This window comes from Rhinoderma darwinii, chromosome 6 (assembly GCF_050947455.1).
Source record: "Rhinoderma darwinii isolate aRhiDar2 chromosome 6, aRhiDar2.hap1, whole genome shotgun sequence".
Classification (NCBI taxonomy): domain Eukaryota; kingdom Metazoa; phylum Chordata; class Amphibia; order Anura; family Rhinodermatidae; genus Rhinoderma; species Rhinoderma darwinii.
The window spans coordinates 86,881,461-86,900,918 of NC_134692.1; the positions used below are offsets into that span (position 1 = coordinate 86,881,461).

The 19,458-nt window shown below is 41.8% G+C and overlaps 1 protein-coding gene across 1 annotated transcript in view; it reads left to right on the forward strand.

Annotated features, from left to right (window-relative positions):
• Positions 1-13,840, forward strand: part of SF3B1 (splicing factor 3b subunit 1) — a 250,717-nt gene extending 236,877 nt beyond the window's left edge. The window contains exons 19-25 of the mRNA XM_075830013.1: positions 2,990-3,172; positions 3,265-3,376; positions 3,454-3,574; positions 4,184-4,315; positions 4,947-5,219; positions 10,861-11,077; positions 13,428-13,840. Of these exons, the coding sequence (XP_075686128.1) occupies positions 2,990-3,172; positions 3,265-3,376; positions 3,454-3,574; positions 4,184-4,315; positions 4,947-5,219; positions 10,861-11,077; positions 13,428-13,586 (1,197 nt within the window). The 3' untranslated portion in view covers positions 13,587-13,840. The remainder of the gene's footprint in view (positions 1-2,989; positions 3,173-3,264; positions 3,377-3,453; positions 3,575-4,183; positions 4,316-4,946; positions 5,220-10,860; positions 11,078-13,427) is intronic.
• Positions 13,841-19,458: the final 5,618 nt, after the last annotated feature.

A 19,458-nucleotide genomic window follows, 5' to 3' on the forward strand; every position in this document is an offset into this window, starting at 1 on the left:
ATTTTGATTTTTTTCTCTAAAGTGGGCAAAATTGGAAAAAAATTCAAGAATTTAGCAATTGCGTCAGTTTATGCTAGCATTTTTCACACACGGTATGGACCACGGACAAAATGAATCTCCTTTCACATTCTTCCACTTCTCCCGTGCATGGGGATACCAAATATGTGTGCCTTATTCACTGTGCGGGCATGTGCCAGGGCTTGGCATAAAAGGAGGCTTTTTGGCCTTTTCGGTCCAGGAATTCTGCATTTGATTTTATAGCCGCATACTGTTTTCTGGGGGCGTAATGCTGCTGAAACATTAGAAAGACCCCATAAATGACTTCATTCACACAAGTGGACCCCACAAGGTTTCCTTCAAGGGGTTTATCATATTTTTAGCAAGTCCAGTTTTCTTCTGAAAGTTTCTTGAATAAGATGGAACAAAATAAAATCAGCGCTTTTTTAGCAAATGCGTCCGTTTATACCAGCATTTTTCACACACTGCATAGACAACGGCCAAAGTTAATCTCCTTTCACATTCTTCCACTTCTCCCGTGCATGGGGATACCAAATATGTGGGCCTTATTATCACATAGAGATGTAGGAGGGCGGACGATAGAAGAAGCTTATTTCACAAATCGCTTTTTTTCAAAGCTGATTTTACAAAACTCAACAGAGTTTCTATAACACTTCCAAAATATCTGCTCTTGAAGCAGAAATCCCAAAATATTCATCTAGGGGTATAATGGGAATTTATTTTTTGGGGTTTTCTAAAATAAGAAATTGCAGGTTTATGCAAATGGAACTCTCCAGCAGATGAACTTTGGAAAACATCAAACATGACATCCACCCCCCACCCATTCCCTCCCTCACCCTTGGAGTAAAATCAGGGGAAAAATAAAAACGTAATGTAGGGCAAATATATTTTCAACGAATTAACTAAAATCTAATAATTCAGAACAGTGTGGTTTTATTTTAAAACATGGCTCAATGCACAGGTCTGGTTATGAGGGACAGAAATATCGGGAATCTTTGCGGTGCCTGTCTTTTCTGCAGACGCGTCACTTTTTCTGGGGGTTGCTTCTGGTTGGTGTTGGGGGAATCCGACTGATGAAGTGTCTTTCAGTCAGTCGTGTGACATCCTCAGACTGGGGGCATTCTCGGGTGTCCTGAACATCAAAAATGAGGCCTTCAATAATTTTTTTTGTAGAGCACAAATGAATTGTGGATGGCCACCTGTAACAAATAAATGGCCACTTTTTTGTACCAGGTTTTAGTTTTGCGTTTTACTAAATAGGACTGTAAAACCTGGTCGCTTAAATCCACCCCCCCATGTACTTGTTATATTCGGACACGCTCCCTGGTTTGTGCTTGTCCGATGTTGCCCCCCTTTCCCTCACTGCCTCTGTTCCTGCGGTATGAATTGTGCTTAGCACATACACATCTTTGCGATCCCTGATCTTGACCGCCAGCAATTCTTCAGATGCATAAGCACAGGAGTCCCCCTTTACCATGCGCTTCCCCACTAATTGCTGTGGAAAACCAATTCGGTTTTTGCGCATGGTACCACATGCCCCAGTCCTTGCAGCATGCCAATGCCTAAACAGGGGCACACTGGAATAAAAATGATCACAGTACAGGTGGTACCCCTTGTGAAGCAGAGGCTGCATTATCTCCCACACGATCTTACTGCTGGTGGAAAGATCAGGGGGGCATCCAGGAACATTTATTGTGCGGTCCCGCCCTTCATAAATCCTGAAGGCGGTGGTATATCCTGACCCGCTTTCGCACAATTTATAAAGCTTAACGCCATATCTTGCCCTTTTGGAAGGTAGATATTGGCGAAAGCTAAGTCTGCCATGAAAGTTGAGGAGGGATTCGTCCACGCTTACATTCTGCTCAGGGGTGTAGAGTTGCAGAAATAAATTATTCAGGGAATTTATCAGTGGTCTTATTTTGAACAACTGATCCCGGTTTGCATCGGTACTTGGGGGGGGGCCTGTGCGTTGTCATTGAAGTGGAGGAACCTCATTATTGTCTCATAACGAGACCTGGGCATTACTGCAGAATATACTGGGGTGGCTTGGGCGGGTCTTGTTGACCAGTAAGACTTAATGGAGGGCTTTTTGACAATACCCATATTTAGGGTGAGCCCCAAATTTTTTTTTAATTCCTGCAAATTGGTGGGCGTCCAATCTCTGGCATGGGTGGATGAAGGTTTCTGCCTTATATATTATATATTGCGTGGCATATAAATTTGTTTCGTGGACAATCTGATTTAGGATGTCGTCCGTTATAAATAAATGGAAGTAATCCATTTGGATAAAATTTGTATTGTCCACGGTTATGCCAGGAGTGGCAGTAAATCCGTGTATTCTAGGCCCAAAAGATGGGGCAGGTGCCCATTCAAGAGCCTGGACTGAAGGGACCAGGCTGTCCCGTGCTACAGCGCTACTTGGCCCTGCGCTTTCATGTTCTGCAGTTGCAACTGCATCAGGGACAACGTCCCCTGAAGATGAACCTGAAGTGACGCTGTCATCGTCACTACCTAAAACAGGTTCCATCTCGGACGCCATCTCTGATGCGGTCTCTGACTCTGTGATTGGTTGTCACAGCGATCACATGTTCAGGGGCCAAAAGATTGGCCCCTGACATTCTACCCAGTGCCCATGGCTGTTAGCAACAGCCAGGGCATAGAGCTGTGTGCACGCGATCGCGCGTGCACAGTCTCTGAAGTGCCGCCGTAAATAGTCTATACGGCGGACTTCAGAGACCCTGACCGCTGGCCGTATAAATACGGCCAGCAGTCGGGAACCTGTTAATCTGGATAATTACAACACAATAATATATATTTACATAGTTACTTGCCATTTTATGCAGATTTCTAAGTATAATCTGTATAATGGATTACAAACACTTGATGTTTAAGTAACATGTGCCCTTTTCTATTTAAAACGGAATTGTATATGTACATGTTAAAATGTGATATATATTTTTATCTACCCCAGGACTCTGTGATGTTGAATGGTTTTGGTACAGTTGTTAATGCTCTAGGAAAAAGAGTAAAACCATATCTACCCCAGATATGTGGTACAGTCTTGTGGCGTTTAAACAACAAATCTGCTAAAGTGAGACAACAGGCCGCAGATTTAATCTCTCGTACTGCAGTAGTCATGAAAACGTGTCAGGAGGTAGGTTGTCATATGTAAAAACTCCCTTACTTTGCAAAACAATGACCCGGCACTTTGACCTTTTTATCCTTTTTTTCTTTTCCTCAATTTAGGAAAAATTAATGGGCCATTTAGGTGTCGTTTTGTATGAGTATCTTGGAGAAGAGTATCCTGAAGTGCTTGGAAGCATTTTAGGAGCACTAAAGGCAATTGTTAATGTCATAGGTAATTATAAGTTTAACATTTGTATACAAATGTTTGTTAGTAGTTTTCTTCTAAACGCTTGGTTATTTCTCAAATAGGGATGCACAAAATGACTCCTCCTATAAAAGATTTACTGCCAAGACTTACACCCATTCTGAAAAACAGGCATGAAAAAGTACAGGAGAATTGTATTGATTTGGTTGGTCGCATTGCTGACAGGTATGTTTAAATTCAACCCCTTTGCTTACTGCAGAAATTGCTGCTTTGCATTTCAGTACATATTAATCCTTATTTTTTTGTTTAGTTTTTACTTCTATTGGCTAAATGAAAAAATGTTGTCATGCTATAAAATATAGGGTTATGAAGATATTTAGACTATATTCAGGTTGCATATGAATGAGATTATTTCTTTTATTTGCGTAGTATTGTTGGATACGGTTAAAAGTCCTCCTATTGTCAGTGTTAGGGCCTGTTCACATGCGCGTTGGGCTTCCGTTCATCGGTTCAGTTCGACCTTTGTCATAGGAACCGATGAACGCAAATCATATAGCTTCTGTTTGCATTACCATCGATTTCAATGGTATTGCTTATGTTGCAGTTGGTTTCCATTTTTTGGGGCGGAAACAATAGCGTAGTCGACTACACTATTGTTTCTGCAAAAAAAATCTTTATACAAATAGTGTGTCTGTGCTTGACATTGTAAATAATTGCATAATTTTAATTCTTAATTAAAAATTTGTCACAGGAAAGCTGTTCTGGATAAGGTGTAATTTTGGAGAGGTTTCACTGTATATTTTTTTATGTTTGGTCTTTTTTTGTATTGCTTAGGGGAGCCGAATATGTGTCTGCAAGAGAATGGATGAGGATTTGTTTTGAATTGTTGGAGTTGCTAAAGGCTCATAAGAAAGCCATCAGAAGAGCCACTGTGAACACTTTTGGCTACATTGCTAAAGCTATTGGGTAACTTGCATTTGTATTCCTTCTGTCTTTTGTCTAATGTGGTCAGTTATGCTTTGAATCAAAAGTACAGATACATTAAACTTGTCACAGGAAAGGTTTTCAGGGAGGATATATGGAACAGAGTAAAAGACTACCTCTAGTAGTAATCCAGCAAAATATGGGGACATCCATATGTAAATCTACATACAGTTTGAAGTGCAGGCCCATCAACTTATGGCCAAGTAAGGGACCACATTGTTTCATTCGAGACTTCTTTCTAAGGTGCTGCAGATTTTGTCATGTGGTCTCTGCCGATTTAGCCATGGTATTTGCATATACCCAGTCCGTTGGACTATTCAGAACAGATGCTCTCATTTAATAGGAAAATACATGACCGATTTCTATTAAGAACAGGCTGTCTGGTGTGGACTCCTTCACCATGGTCAAGAAACATTCAACACCCTGGACGCAATTCTGAGATTAATTTCAAAAAAATCAATAGTAGGACTTACTGGGTGGCTAGGAGTCTTTTTTTTTTTTTTATTTCAATCATCCAATTATAACACACAGTCCAATTATAACACAGACTCTATCTGTACTAACAACTCCTATGTACGCAACCTATCTGAATGTGTTTTATTTTTTTTCCTAGGCCACATGATGTTCTAGCAACACTTTTAAATAACTTGAAAGTACAAGAAAGGCAAAACAGAGTATGTACCACAGTGGCTATTGCTATTGTGGCTGAAACATGCTCGCCTTTTACGGTTCTCCCTGCACTGATGAATGAATACAGAGTGCCAGAATTAAATGTCCAAAATGGTGTTTTAAAGTCTTTGTCCTTCCTTTTTGAGTACATTGGAGAAATGGGAAAGGATTATATCTATGCTGTAACACCCCTTCTTGAAGATGCCTTGATGGACAGGTAAAGTATTTCTACTCCTAAAGTACGCATTCTCAATTAAAACTTGCAAGGTTATAGCAGGGTTTTATCTAATTAACGTAGTAATTTAGCCGGATATTTAAAGGGAATGTGTCGCGAATGAAACCACCTTTTTTTTTTTTTTTTTTTTTTAGTAAGTTACTTATTTCTATTATATTTTTTACGTTTTTTGCTGTGTTTTTATTTTATCTTCCACATGGTGGAGAGTATTAAAGACGAAATAATAATTTGACATGTTTTCCTATGTTGGCCACCAGAGGAGCACTTCCCAGAATTACAGCAAGGTGAATGAGGCAAAGCAACCTGACTCACAGCTGCCATAAATGTGGGAGGGAATCTCACCCCCCCCCCCCCTAAAAGCCAGGAAAAGGTGTCTTCAAATAGCTAAGCAGTGTCCGGCTGTCATTTTGGGTGTGATTCTGCAGCTGGCAGAAGCTATAGGACACACCAAAAGGCTAAGGGTATGTTCACACGCTTACTAAACAAGGAGAAAACAGCTCCTGATTTTCAGCCATTTTTTAATCAAACTTGCGTTTTTGGTGGCGTTTTTTTACGGCCATTTTTGGAGCTGTTTTTCTATAGAGTCAATGAAAAACTGCTCCAAAAACGTCCCAAGAAGTGATATACACTTCTTCTTGGCGGGCCTCTTTTTTTACGTGCCGTTTTCGGAAAACGGCCATGTAAGAAACGCCCCATCGGAACAGAACGCCTTATTTTCCCATTTAAACCAATGGGCAGATGTTTGTGGGCGTTCTGTTGCCGATTTTTCAGCCATTTTTCAGGAAGTTTACGGCACGAAGAATGGCTGAGAACACTGCGTGTGAACATACCCTTAAAATGATGAAAGTGAAGTGAATGACTTTTCAGTTGACCGGTCCAAACGGCGTGTATTTGACACTTGTTGTTTTTTTGCGCATTTTAAGTGCCAAAAGCTGCATTAAAAAAAAATGCTTGATTACACTTGTGTGTGTGTGTGTGTGTGTGTGTGTGTGTGTGTGTGTGTGTGTGTGTGTGTGTGGCGCTGATTCTTCAAAACAGCTAATAAGCGGCTATGAATTCTAAGCGGCGCGCGTGCATACGCCGCTCTGCTACACGCCGCTCTGCTACACGCAGCACTGCTACACACACACACATAGCACTGCTACACACACACACACACACAGTCAGCACTGCTACACACACACACACACAGTCAGCACTGCTACACACACACACACACACACACACACACACAGTCAGCACTGCTACACACACGCTTGCAGCGGAGCGTGCGCGTTCCGCAGAGTGTGCGCGTGCAGCAGAGCGGTGTATGTATGTAGCGGTGCAGAGTGCGCGTGCAGCAGAGCGGTGTATGTATGTAGCGGTGCGTGTGTAGCTGCGCGCGTGTGTAGCTGCGCGCGTGTGAAGCTGCGCGCGTGTGTAGCTGCGCGCGCGTGTGTAGCTGCGCGCGCGTGTGTAGCTGCGCGCGCGTGTGTAGCTGCGCGCGCGTGTGTAGCTGCGCGCGCGTGTGTAGCTGCGCGCGCGTGTGTAGCTGCGCGCGCGTGTGTAGCTGCGCGCGCGTGTGTAGCTGCGCGCGCGTGTGTAGCTGCGCGCGCGCGTGCGCAGCAGAGTGGAGAGTGTGTGTGAGTGTGTGTGGGCAGCAGAGCGCTCTACTTCACGCACACCCACACACGCTCTGCTGCACGCACGCACGCACGCACACACACACACACACACACACACTCACACTCTCCGCTCCTCTGCGCGCACGCACACACACACACACACACACACACGCTCTGCTGCACACACACGCACACACACACGCTCTGCTGCACACACACGCACACACACACACACACACACACACGCTCTGCTGCACACACACACACACACACACACACACGCTCTGCTGCACACACACGCTCTGCTGCACACACACACACACACACACACACGCTCTGCTGCACACACACACACACACACGCTCTGCTGCACACACACACACACACACACGCTCTGCTGCACACACACACACCGCTCTACTACATCTGACAAGGGTTCACGACAGCGGGGGTCTGTGAGAGGGACAGACCGAGACACACACCGTAACCTGCAGTGCAGTTGGTCTTCATAATGGCACCTGCTATCTCCCGTCTGCGCAGTACAGAGCCAGATAGCAGAAGCAATGAACGGCTACCGTTCATTGAGTCCTATGCATTGTGCTGCCGTATTCCATCTCTGTATGTGACGTTAATCGACACAGAGATGAAAAAAAAATGGCAGCCCCATAGAGAAGTAAAAGTATGAATACATTAGAAAGTGACAACACAAATAAATAACATTTTTGTTTACATTATATTAAAAGCAACAGAATATAAAAAAAACAAAAAAAAAAACATGACACGTCCCTTTTAATGGGTTGTTTGCTTTGGTTCAACTGAAGATAATCTGATCACAGGTGGTCCTGCTGCTGGGATTCCTAGAAGCCCAGTGGCACATGTTTAATTCCCCTGCAATGTCATAGCGGATTAACTCCGAATCCCCTATTAGGCGTTTAAAAATGTAAACTGGATAATCCCTTTTAACACCTGCAGAACCACCCACAGTCTTTTGCTGCAGGTCTCCAGTCTACAGCGACGACTTTTGGCGTTTCTGTAGTAGAGGCTCATGAGCACTTCAGTGAGCACTCGTGCTTTAAATTTAACCCCTTTACCTATCCAAGTGATTTTTGGATTGAGGCTATGTTCACACGGGGTATTTTGCCGAGTTTTTTGACGCGGAAACCGCGTCGCAAAACTCGGCAGAAACGGCCCGAGAACGCCTCCCATTGATTTCAATGGGAGGCGTCGGCGTCTTTTTCCCGCGAGCAGTAAAACTGCCTCGCGGGAAAAAGAAGCGACATGCCCTATCTTTGGTCGCTTCCGCCTCTGACCTCCCATTGACTTCAATGGGAGGCAGGAGAAAGCGTATATCTCGCTGTTTTATGCCCGCGCCGCTCAATGGCCGCGGGCGAAAAACGGCGCGATAATTGCCGCGAAAATCGGCGTGCAGGGAGAGGAATATCTGCCTCAAAGTTCCAAACGGAATTTTGAGGCAGATATTCCTCCCCCAAAATACTCCGTGTGAACATAGCCTAAGGTTGTTTTCGTGTGACGTTTTGTACTTTGTTAGTGAAAACATTTGGTCGATTTTTAAATTCAATATTTATGAAAAACACAAATTTAGAGAAAATTTGCAAAAATTACGTTTAAATGTATCTGCTTTTAAAACAGATAGTAATACCACACAAAATAGTTACTAGTTTACATTTCCCAAATGTCTACTTACATATGTTTGCGTAGTTTTTTGAACGTCATTTTATTTTTCTATGATGTTAAAAGGCTTATAACTTTAGCAGCAATTTCTCACATTTTCAAGAAAATTTCAAAAGGCTAATTTTTCAGGAACCAGTTCAGTTCTGAAGTGGCTTTGAGGGACTTCTATATTAGAAAGTCCCCATAATAAACTTCACCCCTCAAAGTATTCAAAACAGCATTCAGAAATTTGTTTTAACCCTTTAGGCTTTTCACAGGAATTCTAGCAAAGTAAAGGTGAGATTTTTACAAATGTAATTATTTTTTTTTTTTTTTACACAATTCATCAAAAAAGCAGAACTGCAGCATTACAGAGACAAAAAACGCATGCAGTTGACCACATGTGCTATTCAAACTCAACAAAATTGCGTCACCGACGCACCATGTGGCCTTAAACTGACAAACTTTTTTGTTGGTTTTTATTTAGAACACTTAGTGACGCTTACTTTACTGACGCTTACTAACTGGCACAGATGCTACGGATTGACACTGACAACTGATGCGCCGAATTGCCGTAGACTAGCTAGACAACTACTTAACAGTTAAATCTAACTATTTATTATTTTTTGTGAATTATGATGAAAAATTAAGAAAAAAAAAATCTCCCTTATACACTCGGAGGTGGTGAGTTCACACACTGGGAACAGGGAAGCTGAAAATGAGGGGTTAATTCTAAATTTCACTTTGTGTGGAGTACATAACACGATACAGGCTCTGAACTCTCCAACTTCTCTTCACCTACTAAGAGATCAGAGCCTGTGTCTGTTATTTTTCACCCCCCCCCCCCCCCCCCCCTGGGTGAAAACGCAGTGTGATTGGTGGATCAATAGACCCACTAATCGCCGGAAATGGACCGCTGCTATTGGTCCATTGTTGGTCACATGGAACATGGGGGGGGGGGGGGAGTCATAGTTACCGTTCCCAGACATAACACAAGTATCGGGAACGGGTTTTAATACACATTATACTTAGAAACAATAAGATCAGTGGATCTGTACAGATCCATCGATCGCAAGCATTGGACCGCTTTTACGGGTCCATTGCCGGTGACTGGCTCTCCCGGTGCACACTGTCACTCAGTTTGACAGTTATCATTTATTATCAAAATTATCATTCAGTATAAAATATATTTTATTTCATAAAAATTAAAACACGACACATTGGATATCTACACAACGATAATAACGTAAAGCATTAATTTAACAGGTTATTTAGCATGAAAAGTTCGACCCTGCCCTTAAAGAGGCTCTGTCACCAGATTTTGCAACCCCTATCTGCTATTGCAGCAGATCGACGCTGCAATGTAGATTACAGTAACGTTTTTATTTTTAAAAAACGAGCATTTTTGGCCAAGTTATGGCCATTTTTGTAGTTATGCAAATGAGGCTTGCAAAAGTCCAAGTGGGTGTGTTTAAAAGTAAAAGTCCAAGTGGGCGTGTATTATGTGCGTACATCGGGGCGTTTTTAATACTTTCACTAGCTGGGCGTTCTGATGAGAAGTATCATCCACTTCTCTTCAGAACGCCCAGCTTCTGGCAGTGCAGACACAGCCGTGTTCTCGAGAGATCACGCTGTGACGTCACTCACAGGTCCTGCATCCTGTCAGACGAGCGAGGACACCGGCACCAGAGGCTTCAGTTGATTCTGCAGCAGCATCGGCGTTAGCAGGTAAGTCGATGTAGCTACTTACCTGCAAACGCTGATGCTGCTGCAGAATCAACTGTAGCCTCTGGTGCCGGTGTCCTCGCTCGTCTGACACGATGCAGGACCTGTGAGTGACGTCACAGCGTGATCTCTCGAGAACACGGCTGTGTCTGCACTGCCAGAAGCTGGGCGTTCTGAAGAGAAGTGGATGATACTTCTCTTCAGAGCGCCCAGCTAGTGTAAGTATTAAAAACGCCACGATGTACGCACATAATACACGCCCACTTGGACTTTTACTTTTAAACACACCCACTTGGACTTTTGCAAGCCTCATTTGCATAACTACAAAAATGGTCATAACTTGGCCAAAAATGCTAGTTTTTTAAAAATAAAAACGTTACTCTTATCTACATTGCAGCGCCTATCTGCTGCAATAGCAGATAGGGGTTGCAAAATCTGGTGACAGAGCCTCTTTAAGGAGACAAAAATTCTACTACAGTGGTTCATAGATCTTTCTTATGCCTTGTGGTGTTCCTAAGAACCGTAATATTTTACTGTGTTGAAATGAAAATAAAGTAAAAATGAATAACGTCTGCATGTTAATAATCATTAACAATGTAATTATTAATGTGTTTTTTTTACAGAGATCTCGTGCATAGGCAAACAGCAAGTGCAGTTGTACAGCACATGTCACTAGGTGTATACGGATTTGGTTGTGAAGATTCTTTGAACCATTTGTTAAATTACGTTTGGCCCAATGTTTTTGAAACCTCTCCTCATGTAATCCAAGCTGTTATGGGAGCACTTGAAGGTCTTAGAGTTGCTATTGGACCATGCCGAATGCTGCAGTATTGCTTACAGGTAACTTTAAATGTTGCAATTGTTAAAGAGGCTCTGTCACCAGATTATAAGTGCCCTATCTCCTACATAATGTGATCGGCGCTGGAATGTAGATAACAGCGGTGGTTTTTATTTTGAAAAACGATCATTTTTGAGCACGTTATAAGCAATTTTAGATTTAGTTTCTTAATGCCCAACTGGGTGTGTGTTTACTTTTAACCAAGTGGGTGTTGTAAAGAAGTGTATGAGGCTGACCAATCAGTGACATACACTTCTCATTGTTCCAGCCCAGCTTCTTTCACTGCACAATCTCACTGTGCTGTGGATCATGCTGGGCTGGAACAATGAGAAGTGTATGTCACTGATTGGTCAGCCTCATACACTCCTTTACAACACCCACTTGGTTAAAAGTAAAAACACACCCAGTTGGGCATTAAGAAACTAAATCTAAAATTGCTCATAACTTGCTAAAAAATGATCGTTTTTCAAAATAAAAACCACCGCTATTATCTACATTCCAGCGCCGATCACATTATGTAGGAGATAGGGCACTTATAATCTGGTGACAGAGCCTCTTTAAGGTCTAGAACAGGGCAACAATGGAAAATATAAAGTTCTCTGCTTTTCATGATTTCCTCCTGCAGTGTTCAAATAAAAGAAAAACTTCATATACGCAGTAATTGGGTCTCCTACCACAAGCAGACTTTTCTTCTAGAAGTAATCTGATTCTTTCTTAGTATTTTCGTCTACTCATTCCCTTAAAGAGGCTCTGTCACCAGATTATAAGTGCCCTATCTCCTACATAATGTGATCGGCGCTGTAATGTCGAGAACAGTGGTTTTTATTTCGAAAAACGATGATTTTTGACGGAGTTATGACCTATATTAGTTTTATGCTAATGACTTAATGGACAACTGGGCGTGTTTTTTACTTTTTGACCAAGTGGGCATTGTGGAGAGAAGTGACCAATCAGCGTCATACACTTCTCCACTAATTTACACAGCACATAGTGATCTAGCTAGATCACTATGTGCATTCACTCACATATTAACGTTAAAGTGTCCTGACAGTGAATAGACATCACTACCAGCCAGGGCGGGATTTCTATTCAGAATCCTGACACTTCGGTAACATTTGTGTGAGATTTACAGATTACGCTGTAACTGTCATTTAAAACAAGATTACGCTTGCTGTGCTGTAAATCTCACACAAATGTTACCGAAATGTCAGGATTGTGAATAGACATCACGTCCTGACTGGGACCCAGGGGCCCCGGGACTGGAGAAGCCCTTGACGTCACTGTCCATATATGGACAGTGACATCGGAAGCTTTTAACTACAGAGTCCCTGGCCAGAGCATCTGTAGCGCCTATACAGTGGGATACGTTGGAGCTCCTCCCACCTTTACTTCCAACAGAATGAAAATAATGTGATGTGAACAGGACCTCCTTACATGTGGAGTGATGCACAAACAGATCTACCCTTAGTGTATTATATACTGCAATAATCTACTCCTTACTAAAATTGTAAACATATCAAGTCATCACCTATATGTAATTTTGTATCTCTGATTCATCTGTCCCCTTACTATTGCTAACCTACCAAACGTATGTTCGTAAGAACTCTGGGACAGATAGAAGGGGGTGAATGATTGCAACATCAGACTACAGCGTTGGTTGTTACAATACCAGAATTTGGACTTTGATACCAATACTTTGTGTAGTATTGCGATACTCGAAACCAAAACGATAATTTTGCCAACAATAATAAAAATAAATAAAAAGGTCTTCCATTATTTGTTGTGGGGCACGTGGTATTATGAATTTTGAACCTCCATGTGCCTCATATTAATAGTAATTAACCACATCATGTTCCTCAGTCATAATGGACAACATTGGGTTAATGTGTGAGGTACATGATGGGGTTAATTATTATTAATGTGAGGCACATGGAGGTTCAAAATTCATAATTCCTCGTGCCTCACATTAATAAGTGGAAGAAAGCAGTTTTTATTTTATAACCGCGCAAACATCATAAATGACGCTATAAATTTATTACGGTCGTGACGATGCCGAATGTGTGTATCCCCCTTCTCATGACCAACAGCTGCCTAGCCATTAGACTGTTAACGTTCAGCAGAATTTGTTTTGCCAAAAATGTCTTATTGATCTATGGAAAAATCTGCATGTGTTAAATGTGGATTTCCTACTTTGCATTGCAATATGCGAAATCCGCTGCCAAAATCTGCTACGGAGCATTTTGCTATACATTTGAAGTTTAACATGAGTGTCAATGCAATAAACACTTGTTTGCTTCTTTAGTGGTACACACATTTTTCATATTATGAACTAATATTGATGTTTGTTTACAGGGCCTTTTTCATCCTGCCAGAAAAGTCAGAGATGTTTATTGGAAAATTTACAATTCAATATATATTGGATCGCAAGATGCTCTTATTGCACATTATCCTCGTATCTACAATGACGAAAAGAACACTTACATTCGTTATGAGCTTGATTACATCTTATAAAACTTGTATCATTTGTTTCTTTTTCCTGTTGTCTTTTTAAAATTATCGCTTAGTAGTGCTAAAGGTCTTCTAGAAAAAGCTCTATAGCATGTATTTTAAATAATCCTGTTTTCATGTAAAAATAGATGTGGCCAAGAAAGCTGTGATGTCAGTAAATATCTGATTGCATTTTTTTTTTTTTTTTGGGTGGTCCTGACATTCCTTCTGCTTTAAAGGGGTGTATTTAGGCAAATAAACATTTTCTGTAAAATAAATACTTATCTATGCCTTTTTTATTTAGACATAAACCTCAACCCTTGTATACCATGTCCAAGAAATTCTTATTAAGAAAAACATGTGACGGGGGCGTGGATAGTGCTTAACATGGTCGGTCACAATGCTTTGTGCGCTCCTTTTGCTGAAACTGCTATTCCTAGTATCCTTTATCCTGCTCGCAACCCTCGTACCTGCCTGCTTTGGAGATGCTGAGAGGGCTAATTTACACTGTATTTTCATCCCATTGTGGCTCCTATAATTGTTGACGCAGAGTGGGCCCCTGCCATCTTGCCTAATGGCTTGCTTTCCCGCTCCTTCACCCTGCGCTAATGAACTGCTGCTTTTTCTGCCTTCCTCTCCTGGTACATCTTGGCAGTTTCACACACCTGTGGGTGCTGCTCGGCCACGAGAGCTATTCTGCACCTTCTCCTGCTCATGGGCAACATAGGCCAATTCTCATGAACGAGTGGATGGAGCTGAGGCCTACTGCCAGCGTGGAGCCACAGACCAAAGGGTAAGTGCTGATGAGTCCCCCATGCTTTGATTGGCTTGACAGCTGTAGGAGCCACCATTTCTATTACCTAACGTTCTCCATCATTATGTACAGCTGCATTCACACAACTGCCTATGCCTGCTTTCCCTTTGTATAATATCAGGGAAGCCATTTTCCCCTTGGCCTGCACCATTTGGCTATAAATACCATCACAACCATCCCCAGAAACCTATCCGAGAGGAGCAGAGAATGTGCGGCTCATCTGCATAATTCATATACACAGCAGAGCTGCTTGAATATTTGCCCCACTGAACTTTGGCTGTCCCCCTCCTTTGCGGCTAACTCAGCACAAATATGACAGCTTACACATTTACTGACACCCCTCCCCCCCCCCCCCAGACAGTATTGGGAAGCATGGACAGAGTGAGTAATGCTGTTTTGAATGGCCTAAAGAATATTTGCCTGAAACAGTCAGGATGGCACCCTATCCCCTCCACCTGTGACAAGAGCATAGACTCCAGTCTGTAGACCTTAAATTTGGCATCTGTGGTTGCTGAATCCACATTCAAACAGGCCTCCGAATAAGTGCGTTCTATTGCTGCATGCAAGTCATTCGAGACTTGAAAAATTGATGAAGACATGTGGCTGCAAGACATGCAAACACTACTGGAGCATGTGGGCCAGACCTTCTGTCCTGTCATCACTTACCAAAGGGGCTGAATTTCTTTAACAGAAGGCTGACTATTTGGAGATTCAACTACAGCGCAATAATAGAATCGTAGATCTCGGGGAATGCATGGAAAAGTGCTACCCTGATACGTTTTGTGGCATTCTGGTTAAAAGTAGTATTTCCTGATGCTTACTCGACCGCGTGTGCTATTGACAGGGCCCACCCAGTCCCAGCTGTTCGCCTTCTGAGAGTGCCCTATCAAGTCCACTTATCGCCTACTTACTCAACTGTAAAGACAGGGATACGGTCTAAATATGTGCTAGAGTGACAGGAGATAAGCTTTGAAAATGCTCTAGTGTCTATTTTCCCGGTCCTCTCTGGATCTTCAACTTCACCCAATTTTAAAAACCTCACCCCTCAAAGTTTTCAAAACAGCATTTAGAAAGTTTCTTAACCATTTAGGTGTTTCACAGGAATGAAAGCAAAGTAGAGGGGAAATTTACGAATTTCTTTTTTCTTTTTTTTTGTCAGAAAATAAATCCATTTTTTTTCTGTAACACAGAAGGTTTTACCAGAGAAACACAACTCAATATTTATTGCCCAGATTCTGCAGTTTTTAGAAATATCCCACACGTGGCTCTAGTGTTCTGATGGACCGAAACACCGGCCTCAGAAGCAGAGGAGCACGTAGAGGATTTTGGGGCCTCCTTTTTATTAGAATATATTTTAGGCACCATGTCAGGTTTGAAGAGGTCTCGTGGGGCCAAAATGGTTAAAACACTCCCAAAAAGACACCATTTGGCAAACTACACCCCTCAAGGGATTTATCAAGGGGTATAGAGCATTTTAACCCCACTGATTTTTTTGCTGAATTTAGTGGAATTTGTCCGTAAAAATGAAAATCAAAATTTTTTCCAATAAAACTTGTAAAAATTGGTAATTTCTAAGGAATAAAGAAGAAAAAACACCCCAAGATTTGTAAAGCAATTTTTCCTGATTACAGCAATGCCTCACATGTGGTAATAAACGGCTGTTTGGACACACGGCGGGGCTCAGAAGGGAAGAAGTGCTATTTGGCTTTTGGAGCTCAAATTTGCTCGATTGGTTTTCGGGTGTCATGTCGCAAAACCCCAGCCTAGCCAAATCAGTGTACATCCCCAGAAGTTACCCTATTTGGGAAACTACACCCGTAAAAGAATGTATACAGGGGCATAGTGAGCATTTTGATCCCATAGGTTTTTTGCTGAATTTAGTGGAATTACGCCGTGAAAACTTCTATTGTTTTTCTATTATTTTTTTACAACGTTCACCGTGCGCTTTAAATGACATATTTCATTTATTCTGTGGGTCGATGCGATAACGGGCGATACCATATGTAAATAGTTTTTTTTATATTTTACGGTGTTTGCACGATGAAATTAGTTTTAAAAAAATTATTTTGTTTTTGTGTCGCCATATTCTAAGAGCCACAACTTTTTTATTTTTCCATCAAGAAAGCTGTGTGAGGGCTTGTTTTTTGCAGAACAAATTTTAGTTTTTATTGGTACCATTTTTGAGTACATGGAACTTGATCCTATTTATGCAATTTTTTTGGGAGCTGAAGTGACAAAAAATAGCGATTCTGGTATTTGTTTTTTAAATTTTTTTATGGCTGTCACCGTGCGGGATAAATTACATTATTCTTTTATAGTTCAGGCCGTTACGGACGCGGCGATACCAATTATGCATATTTTTATTTTTTTCTAATAAAGGACTTTATAAGCGAAAAAAGGTGTTTTTTTTGGGGGGGTTAACCCCTTCCCGCCCAATCACGTACAGTTACGTGATTAAAACTGGTGTCTTACCGCCTTTTCACGTAACTGTACGTGATGGAGATGAAGCTGGCTCAGGAGCTGAGCCAGCGACATCACCGCCGGGTGACAGCTGTATGTTACAGCTGGCACCCTGACGTATCGGCCAGGACCGGAGCTAGCATCCGACCCGGCCGATTAACCCCTCACATGCTGTGTTCAATAGAGATCGCAGCATGTGAGGAGTTTATAGCCACCGGCACTCCAGCAACGTGATCGCTGGGTTGCCGGTGGCTGCAAAGGCGATCGGAGGGCTAATACTTACCTCCCGGCCTGATCGGCTTGCTGTCAGTGAACAACTGACAGTTACAATACATTGCACTACATAGGTAGTGCAATGTATTAGAACATCAAACAAACAGTTGGACATTCAAGTCCCCTACTGGGACTAAAAAAAAAGTGTAAGTAAAAATAAAAGTTGTAAAACATACAATAAAAAAAGTTTCAAGTAATAAAATAAAACACAATCGCCCTTTTTCACTTGTCAAGTCATTTATTATTGAAAAAAATAATAAAGCCATACATATTTGAAATCGCTGCGACCGTAACGAACTGAACTATAAAAATATTATGTTATTTATCCAGCGCAGTGAACGCCGTAAAAAAAACCCTCAAAAGCCATGATGACTTTTTTTGGTCACGGTCTTCCAAAAATTGAAATAAAAAGTGATCAAAAAGTCGCATGTATCCAAAAATGGTACCTATAAAATCTGTACCTCGTCTCGCAAAAAACAAACCCTCACACAGCTCCATCGACTAAAAAAATGTAAAAGTTATGGCTCTCACAACATGGCGACAGAAAAAATACATTCTCTTTCCAAAAGTAATTTTATAGTGCAAAAAGTTATAAAAAAGTTCTATAAATTAGGTATCGCTGGAATCGGACTGACCCGCAGAATAAAGCTAGCATGTAGTTATAACGCATGGTGAACGCTGTATATTAAAAAAAAAACTATGGCAGAATTGCTGTTTTTTTTGTCACCTTGCCTCCCAAAAAAAGGATGATAAGTGATCAAAAAGTTGCATGTACCCCAATACGGTACCAATAAAATCTACAGCTCGTCCCGTAAAAAAAGAGCCTTCATACCACTACGTCTATGAAAAAATAAAATAAGTTAAGGCTCCAATAAGTCAGGAAAGAAAAATATCCAGTTGTGCTGGCCTGAGGGGAACATTTCTTCTGTTTCAAAAGGCGATGTATCAAGGCACTAAAATTAGGGAACCAGGAAGGGGAGGGCCCAAACATATCTGCTGGAAGCGAGGGTGCCCGTATTCTACCAGGACAACACTTTCCCAGCAAAATTCCCCAAACTGCAAAGGTGCGGAATGTGGACTAAAAGGGGGATAAGGAAGGACATTTATCAGTGCGACACTGGCCTGTGCAGAAAGGATTGTGTCACAGCGTAATACACATCTATGGATCATTTTATTTTTTTTACCTTATTATACCGCCTAACTATGCCCCTGATGTACTCTGCCCAGCTCACATATGCCCCACATTATAAACGGAAACAGTGATACTCCAAACAAAACTATTACCAAGCAAATTCCACGCTCCAAAAGCCAAATGGCTCCCACCCATCTGAGCCCTACAGTGTGCCCAAACAGCGGTTTACGTCCACATATTTGGCATCGCCATACCTGGGAGAACTCTTTTAACAATTTTTGAGGTGTGTGTCCCCAGTGGCATAAGCTGGGCACGACATATTTGACAATGAATTGGCATATCTAGGGAAAAATCTTAATTTGTACCTTCGGCAGCGCAATCATTTATGGAAAAGACACGTGGGGTGAAAATGCTCACTACACCCCTTAATAAATGCCTTGAGGGGTGCAGTTTGCAAAATGGAGTCACTTCTCAGGGGTTTCTTTTATTTCACATCAAAGCCTCTGCAATTGTGAACCAATACTTTATATGTCGCCAAATTAGGCCTCGAATGTCCAGGCAAAAGATTAGGGCCACACGTAGGGTGTTTCTAAAACCTGGAAACACCGCATAATAATTGAGCTGTCTTGTTATGGTGGCACAAGCTGGGCACCACATATTGGCGTATCTAAGGAAAAATTCCCATTTTCACTCTGCAACATCGTGTGCACACGAATTTCTGCAAAACACCTGTGGGGTTAACATGCTCACTACACCCATAGGTGAATACCTTGAGGGTGTTGTGTCCAAAATGGGGTCACTTCTGGGGGGGATCCACTGTTTTGGTTCCACAGGGACTTACATTCATATGTGACAGAAGTTACATCCTTACAATGTCATCGAGAGCAGAATTGTATTATCAGTATGAAACAGATATTGATAACCATCGCAGAATTTCCCATGACACTGTAAACAGCGCTGTTAAAGGACAGGTGTCGCGAAAAAAATATTTTTTATATAAATTTGCTTTTAGTGTGTTATTAAAATAAATTTTATTTTATTTGTGTTTTACTTTTTTCTTCTAACTTTTACTTCACTATGGGGGCTGCCATTTTTTAACGACACATACAGAGATGGAATACGGCACATACATCACCCTTGGAGAATGCAAACGGGAGGCATTCCATTCACTATGGTGTACGCCGTCTGTGTGGGAACGGCGCATGCGCTGCTCCCAC